At 35.6% G+C, this 10,113-nt stretch overlaps 1 protein-coding gene across 2 annotated transcripts; it reads right to left on the reverse strand.

Moving 5' to 3' along the window:
• Window positions 1–513: 513 nt before the first annotated feature.
• Window positions 514–9,069, reverse strand: LOC134530670 (zinc finger protein 26-like). Of its 2 annotated transcripts, XM_063365721.1 has the most exons (4): window positions 8,818–9,069; window positions 7,022–7,181; window positions 5,490–5,568; window positions 514–3,327 (listed from the first exon to the last, which is right to left on the reverse strand). In XM_063365721.1, the coding sequence occupies exons 2-4, from the start codon at window positions 7,103–7,105 to the stop codon at window positions 2,438–2,440; spliced, it is 1,053 nt and encodes a 350-aa protein (XP_063221791.1). In that variant the 5' UTR covers window positions 7,106–7,181; window positions 8,818–9,069; the 3' UTR covers window positions 514–2,437. The 2 variants fall into 2 exon arrangements, with proteins under 2 accessions (XP_063221791.1, XP_063221798.1); XM_063365728.1 differs by lacking the exon at window positions 5,490–5,568 and having other exon boundaries at window positions 2,371–3,327; window positions 8,818–9,003.
• Window positions 9,070–10,113: the final 1,044 nt, after the last annotated feature.

The following is a 10,113-nucleotide window of genomic DNA, read 5'->3' on the forward strand; positions in this document are numbered from 1 at the left end:
TGCGGCATTGTCAACACACACTTCGTACGTGTACTGCATGTTGTATCTAACCCCCTCCAATGTTATTGATAATATAATATAGCCTATAGCCTTCCTAGATAAATGTACTATCCAACAATGAAAGAATTGTTCAAATCGGACCAGTGGTTCCTGAGATTAGCGCGTTCAAACAAACAAAAAAGCAAACAAACTCTTCAGCTTTATAATATTAGTATAGATTTGTTAAAAAAGTTATAACATTTTTAGATTACTATCATTTTTATTCCCACCCCACGCAGTAATGGTTTGTAACATAAAATATACTTAGGAAAATATTAGCAACACTAAAAATGTAAACAAAAACAAAAAATAATTCCATAGAGTACATGATAAAGAGCTTTTAATTATTCTCATATTCCATACCAAAGTTTTCAAAATCCCTTGCAGCAATGGTTTGTATTATCAAGAATGTTCTTAGACAAAATGTTTTGGATGAATATTATAAGATTTTAACACAGTTCAAACGGATTTTATGGTATGCCTAAGAAGGGAACTGTATTATTTTTAATTATACCACTCTTTTTTTCAGTCCCTTGCAGCAATTTTTTGTGTAATCAAAAAATTTTCTTCACATAAGTTTAAGAATAGAATTATTAAATTAATACAAAAATCGTACGGATTCGAAGTTGTGCCCTTGCTAAGTTTTTTTTTTTTTCGTTCTCCAACTCTTTTTTTTTTTTTTAACCCCTTGCAATATTAGCTCATCTCGTAAAAAATAATTTTAGAATTTTAGACAAACTTTTTGGATAAAAATCATAACAATAATCCAAAAATCGCATAGATCCGAAGTTGTACCTACATTGGGAGCTATGATTTTGTTATTGTCCTCAAGCACTTGTTTTTATCAACCCCCTGCAGTTATGGTTGGACGAATAAAAAATTGCTAAGACTAAAATTCATTGCATTACTTGTACAAATTTTAATACGTTCAAACAAATATATTTCTCATATTATGGGAGTTATAGCGATTTTTCCGGTTTTCGAAAAACCTTCCCCAATTCTACCACTTTGGTCAGATATTGCCTATTAACGAACTTGATCGAGATTTTCCACTTTCAGAATTTATTTATCAGTTTAGAAGTGATTGGTAAAAAATTGCGGCAGTTATCGTGTCCACAAATTGTATTTGAGGTCTATATACCATGAAACGAAAAACTATATAAAAATTTCCCATAATTCGCACCGTGGGTTCGGCTACAAAAGGTAGTATTTACTTCAAATTTACCTAATAACAATCAGTGTAAATCGTGTCAGTAGTAATAAATATGCTGTGAAAGAAATTTCATGAAAAGTTGCATATAGAATTAGGATTAAAAGTAATGTGTACTACATAAAAATATAAAAATTCATTCTAAAGGTAAAATTGTTTATTCGTCAAGCTCTGCAAATTATGTGTAAACAGTTTTGGGGGAGCATTGTTTACATCCTATTTTAAATAATAATATTACTCAAAATAAATTATTAAAATTTTACGTTTCTTCGTTTTCCATGAAATCTTAAAACATCAACAAATGTGCATTTGGAAAAAGAAGGGGAGGAAAGTATTTTCAGTACATAGTTGTAAGTTTGTATTATAAAAGTTAATACGCAAGGAAAACATATTAAGTAGACTAAACTGCAATTTCAATGTTCATAGTTTAAGTGTTTATGACACACAACACAGATAATTTCAGGATTTTTAAATACTATTTTTGTCTAACATACACACCTTCATGCCACATAATGATGTCTATGACATACATGGCACAAATCAACTATTTTTACAACAACCGAAAAATTTACCTCAAGCAAAATAGGTGTACATTCAAAAATTCAAAAACAAAATTAAACTTTTCTACTTTGTGCTACCTAAGTAACAGCCATCATGTCAGGCCATCTCAAGATGCTATGCATGCTAGGATGCTATTCATGAAAATAATACGAAACTGTACTAAAAGTAGTTGAAAGACACAATTCCATCATAAAAAAAAAAACAATGTTTCAGTAAGGTTAAACAAAATATTATCACTAAAATAGTAATTTTATTATACTTTAAATACATAATAAATAGTCTTGTACAAATTTCCCGGTGCAACGTGATGACGGAATCTCCTAACTTAAATACCACAAAATGCACCAATTGAGTGAACAGTGGACAACCCCAAAGTTTAAAAAAAATCTAGAATTAAAATTATTATGGCCATAGTAAATGTAAACGCCATCCACGTACAGTATATCACGTAGCTTGTAAGGTTCGGTATGAAATATATTAATAATTTACCTGTAATTTTCTTCCTGTCAGGGTAAATCCAAGCATAAAAGAGTCAAAATTAAAGTAGGCCCCAGGACTCTACCTCCCCCCCCCCCCCCCCAAACCACCGCGCAGTCGCGAGTCACGGCGACTCACGTGAGACGTGTTTCAACCAGTGTGGGTTCTCATGTGGACATTAAGCCCAATCAGTGTAGTGAACTTAGCAGAACATTCTGAACACGCAAACAGTTTCTCACCAGTGTGTGTTTTGATGTGCTCATTCAGGTAACTCTTCACATTGAACTGTGCTGAACATGTGGAACATGAGAACAACTTCGCACAGGTGTGAGTTTTAACATGATCATTGAGGAAACTCCTTACGCTGAACTTGGCTGAACATATCAAACAAGGGAATAGCTTCTCACTACTGTGTGTTCTCACATGGATGTTGAAACCAACATTTTCGGTGAACTTGGCACAGCATAACGGACATGTGAAAGTCTTCCGAACAGCAGGTGTTTTCACACGCATTTTACGATCACACTTTTGAATGGGTGCAGATCTGAAATCGGATAAAAGAACCTTTCCATCGTTGTGAGTTCTCATGTGAACGTCCAGACCGATCTGCTTGGTGAACTGAGCGGAACACAGCGAACACGAGAACAGCTCTTTGCGGGTGTGAGTTTTGATGTGGTCGCTCAGGAAACTCTCCACGTTGAACTTGGCAGAACATACCGAGCATGAGAAGGGCTTCTCATCGGTGTGCGTTCTCGTGTGAACGCTGAGGTGATCCTCCCGAGCAAACTTGGCGTAGCACAGCGAACAAGCGAAGCACTTCTCCGTGGTGGTGTTTGCAGCCGGGGATCCGAGCGTCACGTGAGACGCGGGTACTCTCTCTTCCTGGTGTTTCTTCTCCAAGCCCAACCTCCACGCCTGTAACCGAGCCGGCTTGAGCGAGCAGCCAGAACGAGGTGTCGACTCGCGATCCGACCCAAGGGCCTTGGCATGCCGTGTCTCATCCTCCTCCAAGTGCCGATATGCACTGCTGTTTCCGTGACCTACGAAAGATACAATCACAAGCATCAGACTAAAGAACAGTTAGTAGTGTAAGTTTAAAGATGTAGGTTTCAAACCATCTGCACTTCAGCAACACTGCTACCTGACGGATCCAACAGTCAAGAGTTTGTGAGGGGGCACTGCGTGATCGTGGAGAGGCTAGAGACTACAGGGACGCCACAATGACAGCACCCAACCCGGCTGTGAGCGGCAATGCACAGCTCTTCAAAGACAGAGGAACTTAAATGTTGAGCAAACATTATTTTACTACTGGCTCACATAACCCGTACATGACCACTTCCGCATGGCACCACTGCCTCTTCTACTGAATTCTGACATACCATCAGACCTCTACTTATAAAAATTAGGTAATGTTTTTGAGTTGGTTTATCCTAACAAACAATTTGGACCCTTATAAATAAAAACTGTATTAAAATTAGATACCTCTCAAATAGTGTTGCATTTGTTTATAGTGAGTGTATTAGTGTTGTGTCTATCAGTTGATAGTCATGTTACAAATAATAATAATTCTCATAACTCATTATAGTTAGTACTTCACAGAAAGACAGTTACACATCTGTACAAAAACTAAGCTTTCTGTTGATGAAATATAAGTATTTTATTCTAAGGCTACATGTTAACAGACTAGATAGAATTTCACCAAGAGTTAAAAGGCTATACGTGTCAGACTACGTAGTAGTTCTATGTGTTGAATCCAATATAAGATTGATTTTGGATTTGAGGGTTAAAATAATCCTTAAAAATTGTAAGCCAGAATAAATATAATGACTACGGAGTATTGAATAGGTAATTTTTGGAAACTCTCAAATTAGAGATTTGAGCATTAGTTTGTAAAAACAAAACCTAATAAAATTAGGTTATGTGTATTTGTTTGCAAGTTAATTTTTGTGCTAACATACTCCGTCATCTCGAGTTGTTATCAGGTAAATCAGTTTAATGACAATTTGTAACAGTTCATTACATACAAAAATAAAAAGATGTTCAATGCCGATTATAATTTTTGTTGTTTTATTTTTCAAATAGAATGCACAGATGAATCCAAACACTTCCAATGTTTCACTCACTCGTTCAACACGTACATCTGCCCGTCTAAAAATGCTCGCAGCTCGCGCGATGAAAATTAAAGAAAATTAGCATCTTTCAGTAATATTTTTCTGTAAGTACACGAAGTCAGTGCGGCTTCAAACGTGGCCGCACCCAGCGAAACCGAATTTCGCCCCGAGCCAACCGCCGACGAAGGTGATCACAATTTCTAATTAATGTCCGAATGAAATATAAAAAAAATTAGGTTAACTTAATATCGGCATGGCTCTGACCACCAACGTTAAATTATCTATCCAGCAAATTACTTCATTTTTGGCGAGAAGCCACCGAACGCGACCTACTCGTGCAGCGTTCGACGGACGACTGCTGAAGTCCTGCCACCGTCTCCTCCACACTGGGAGAAGTCACATGACCTCACCAACCAATCACACGCACGCTTCATTCGCTCTACAAATCACAAGCCAATAGGAAAACAGAACACACATAGAAAACCATTTTCATACATAGAAACATGGGATTCACTTTCTCCTTCTCTCCCACACCGTGTGACATCAGTTATCACACAGTTCCCACGACCAGTGGGGAATCCCAGCTTTTGTCTCTCTCTTACTGGGGACTCACTGTTTCTTTCTCACTTGCACTTATAGGCCTCTTATGCCTCTCTCTTTCTACACATCACCCCAGACACCGTCCCTTGTTCCAGACATTATGTAACAGCGGCATTCTAATAAAAACGTAATATACAATTATAATACCATATTCCAATTTAAATTAATAGAAAAAACTCATTATACATAATATTAAGTAAATATAAATAGCAAAATACAGTTAAAAGGATGACAGAAGAAACATGATTATTGCATAATTATAATTATTAATTCAGAATAAAATATACTGGCAACCTAACCCATTCTTAGTAAAAATATTATTAGTAGAAAGGGCATGTATACTGCAATGCTACAAATTGACGAATAAGATGAAACCATTTTTCTATATAAAAGAGCAAAAAAAACCTTATACGCGCATGGAAATATAAATAGACGCTGTTTCAGTAGGAATTTAGGAATTTACACCAGTGCTGCTCTCAGCTGCCACACACCTGCGTGGGTGGCCGGCTCCTCCTTCACCGCCGCGTTGGCAGCACTGCAGGCCACCCACGTCCCAGCGTCGTCCTCGTCCTGCCACATTCCCACCCGCAGTGAGCACATTGGTCCAACACTCAGGATCAGAGAGGAATTGTGATGTTTGTCGTTTTTAACAAGCTCAACGTAAACCAACCACTAATTACTCATTACAACAAACGTGTAAAATTTAACTAGGATTTTCCTATGTTTTATATTTTAGTGCGATTTAAATTAATGAAAACATATTTCATTAAGTTTATTTACCAACCAAGTTTTTTTCCAGTTTGTGCTCAAAAATCAATGGTTCAAACACAAGTGGAGTCAGTTCCAAATGTTTGACATCTTACCACTCAACTAACTGATTCCAAAAGAACGTATTAGTGCTTAGTTGGGTCACAACTTATTTTAAAGTTTCCGAGTGAGGAACCTGGTCTTCATCACGCACAACATCAACCCCTAGTCACTCTTCCAACACAATATAAATTATTTTAATGCCTGAATAAGCTTTCATACTCAAGTACAAAGTGATTAAAAGGTCTTGGCACAATGTTGAAGCACCTACAAATGCACGTATGGGTTATACATTCCCGATCCTTGCAGTAGCAGCTCTCCTGAGCTCACAACTCGTGAGAGAACTTGTCCATCCTGTAATGGTACAGATTCCAAAACTTATGAAATCGAGCTCCAAGTTGGTATGCAAAAACCTGCAAGTTAGTACTGAGGTTCTGTAGTAACTCGTCCATTAACTTTAGGTTCCACAATCACCAGGACTTCTGGGCTTGAAGCAAAAACCGCAATTATTTTGTGCACAACTAGTTTGTAAATATACTCTTAAAAAAATTGTTTTAACATATTGAAATCTTCCAGATAACAAAACACTTTCTTTCAAACAAAAACTTCCATTCCTTTTTTTGTTTACAGAGTAAGCAATTAATGCTTAAAACAAATCAAAAAATTGGAAGCTAAACCCTGACCACATTCATTTATTAAGGTCTGGAAACTTCCTATTCTTATCATTGGTGCTATCTGTCCCCTTAGTGAAGCCTTTGAACTAATGGTGCTAGTACTGAACACACCCGGGCTTAACATTGTGTTCAATGGGAGTTTCATATATAATTGAATGTTAGTGGTAATTCTGCATTTGTGTTCTAAGTTCTCACCACTTAAGAGTTTAACTGACATTTGCTTCGAAATTACAAGTCATTGCTTTGCATTAAACACCTATGAAGCTCCCAAATAAATGGAAAATCATAAAATCATAAATTGTAGACAATGTTTTAAAGAAGTCACAGAATTAACAAATAATATTCAATTATACGTATGTAACTGCCATTTAAAACTATGGTAACTATGTTAAGACTGGGTGTGTCAACTACTAACATAATTAATGCGCAAGCCCCCGCAAGCTTCATCAGGCAGACGGAGAATAAAGAGAAGTTACACGACCAAGACCCTGACACATTCCAAACACTGAAACATCATCTGTATGTCTACAGTCCAAACTCACCGGCAGCTCTTCCTTGACGGTCACGAACACGGCTTCGAAAGGCTCCGTCTTCCCGGGATCTCCCTCGGTGCGTGCCGGCTCCATCCGGCGGGTGGGGTCTTGTCCCAGGAGCGGAGCGCATGTACCCTCGGACCTCCCGCTCTGGGAACGTCTCCACTGCCTTCAAATTACAATTCGAGTTTATCGTGTTTTACATTGCAAACATCATAAAGACGGTTAGATGAGGTTACCTTTACTCCATAAATATCATTTTTAAGGGTGAAAAAAAGAATCAACATTCTGTTCTTAGATGTTTTGTAGATAACCAAAATTATAAACATAAATCACAAACAAAAAAGATAACAACTCACGATATAATACACAGTGTCTTACACACAAATATTTACTTCTTTATTTTTTATTTTTGCAAAGTACCTACCAATGATGTAAATTCTTATCACTGAGCATAAATAGTTTCTACTTTTCAATTTATATGTACAAATTTATACTTATTTCTCATAAAATGCAGGTAAGTATATGGGCTGGCAAAAATGTTTTACGACTGTGATTATACTCTGCACTAATCGAGATAAACATGCACTCCGTTAAAGATAAACTTCTGGATTTACCTTTCTATATAAGTCTGCGGTAAAAGTTGTAAGGTCTCAAGTAAACTCTGTATTTTGTGATATGCAAGTATAAAGTGCAAGTGATTTAATCTATAGTTGTGAACTAGAAATTAATTAAGAGTTTGAAATCTTGCCATATTTTATATAGTATATTTATGGACAGACGGTACTTAAGTCCCTCAATATTCGCCTTGCCCTACACTGACACAATTTTTTTTAAAATCCAATATGAACTGAAAAATGACACTCATCAACCCATCACACAAACTGACTATTTCAGACTTAACGAGGAATTCAAGATTTAACATGGTTAGGAAATCTAAATAATAAGTTTTTATAAATAAAAAAGAATAAAATTCTACAGAAAAAAATTTATCAAACTATTTTTTAAATATATTGCTCATTAAATACAACACCATAACCCGAAAACTGTATTTTTCAGGAGAAGATTTTGAATAGTTTCAAATGCTGCCACTTGAAGATATAAATTATTACAAAAACAATATTTCAATGTTTGACAAAAAAAATAGTAATAATGAATGTACCTATCAAGTTTATTTTAGCTATTACCAAAAATATATTATGAGCCTCAAAGTAACATGCATACTTACCTATGTCATTGTTGTTAAAATAATTATACTTTAAGTATGACACAAATCAAAATGTGACATTCTTGACAGACATTAGAATAATATTCGTGATAGTAATGTCACCCGTAACCATATCTTGTAACATACTGAATTAACATCATGTACCTCGTAGAAGAAAACCGGGTAGAAGCCCATTCGCAAGCGTATCAATTGATAAATTAACCAATCAATCAAAGTAGGTAACATTTGTGAGTCATTTTAAAATCAAATATATTATGGTAACAATACAGCTTTGAATCTAATTCCTTGCAATTACTTACTTTATTTTAACAAATTATGTTAAAAAAACAACTGTGTAGGTAATAAGGAACAATTACCCAGTCAAAATGTATTAAGAATTAACTATCTGAAAATTCAAGGACATTTACAGAACTTTGAAAGAAATTTCCTAAGTAGGCATTTTTCTAATATAAATAAATAAATAAAAACATTCAAAAAATTGTATTTTAGAGTACCGATAATCTAAAAAAAAAATGCAGGCAAGTAATTATTTTAAATGTAGCAAATATTCTGTGTCAGTGAAGATATACTTACTTACCTAATACTTCCAAACAACTGTTGAATTCTCACTATTTAAGTGCATATTGCACAAACAATTCAGGTTTCTTTCACAACAATAACTACAAAATATAACACTTTGCAGACTTTAAAATGTATTATATTTTTAAAATGTTTACACAATTACTGAGGACAGGTTGAGGTTGCTTTTGCCGTTTATATAAACAAAAACACGAGCAAAATAAAATAAATAGAATTGTTGTGCCGTTTTTGCACCAAGCTTGTGAACAATGACGCCAACAATGACGCGCTAAACCTTTCTCAGGTTGTATTTAGATGTAATTTTTTCGTTGTCAAGTTGCAAAGAAATGGTATGATCGCAAGGGCAAGGGTTTTGTTTACAAATTTAAACGAACGATCCATGGAGTTACTATGGGAGTGGCGCCTCTCCCTTTACTCCCTTTACTTACTCTATGTTGCAGACGACAAGAAAAATAAATGTAAATTGTTGCCAACTGCCAACATATATATATATGGTGAAAACTGTGGGACTGTTACACAAAATTACTTACAATTCACCCAGGCTCAAAAATATACCATTCGACTAATCATTAGGTCGTTTGGACCGACCAATATAAATATGTTTTTTTTGTAAAGGCCCTGTCACCCTATTAAATTTCCTTTTCCAACTCCTTCCAATATGTTTTGTCAAATAAAGTAGGATCGTTATGACGTCTTCGAAAATGTCACCAGTGTAGCAATGTTTGCTTGATAATTTATATATCAAGTTTCCATCAAATATTTTGCAAATAGGATGGATCCCAAAATATGTTCGATACAATCTGCCAATCAGGGCCGGTGCAAGGTAAACATTTAGCAGCATCGTTTATCACGAGATTTAGTGAGTGAGCACTACAGCGTACAAAAAGGGGTCGTGGATTCATGTCTAATATCCGTCGCTGAAGACCAATGTTTTTGCCCTTCATATTAATTCCATTGTCATATCCTTGACCACGCAAATTTTCTATTAGTAGGTTCATATCCGCAAACTTCTCAAGAATTTTTGTGGTCAAACCAGCACCAGTAGTATCTGAAACAGGCACGAATCCCAAAAAGTGTTCTTTTATTTCTGACTGTTTGGCATCTGTTATCAAAACAAATCGAACAATGATTGTCATCTGCTCAATATGGCTCACGTTGGGTGTACAGTCAAGCACAATAGAAAAGTACTTAGCACCTTGGACAGCAGATAGGATTTTTTCCTGGACAGCATTACTCAAAATTGGGATCAATTCATGTTGTATATCTTTTCCCAGGTAATGAATGTGAGTCTCCT

Source organism: Bacillus rossius, chromosome 1 (assembly GCF_032445375.1).
Source record: "Bacillus rossius redtenbacheri isolate Brsri chromosome 1, Brsri_v3, whole genome shotgun sequence".
Classification (NCBI taxonomy): Eukaryota; Metazoa; Arthropoda; class Insecta; order Phasmatodea; family Bacillidae; genus Bacillus; species Bacillus rossius.

Coding starts and splice junctions, on each gene's coding strand:
- LOC134530670 (XM_063365721.1), bottom strand. CDS start 7,105: ATGGAGCCGGCACGCACCGAGGGAGATCCCGGGAAGACGGAGCCTTTC. Junction 5,569..7,021: donor CCGTCAAGGAAGAGCTGCCG/GTGAGTTTGGAC, acceptor GGAATGTGGCAG/GACGAGGACGACGCTGGGAC. Junction 3,328..5,489: donor GGAGCCGGCCACCCACGCAG/GTGTGTGGCAGC, acceptor TATCTTTCGTAG/GTCACGGAAACAGCAGTGCA.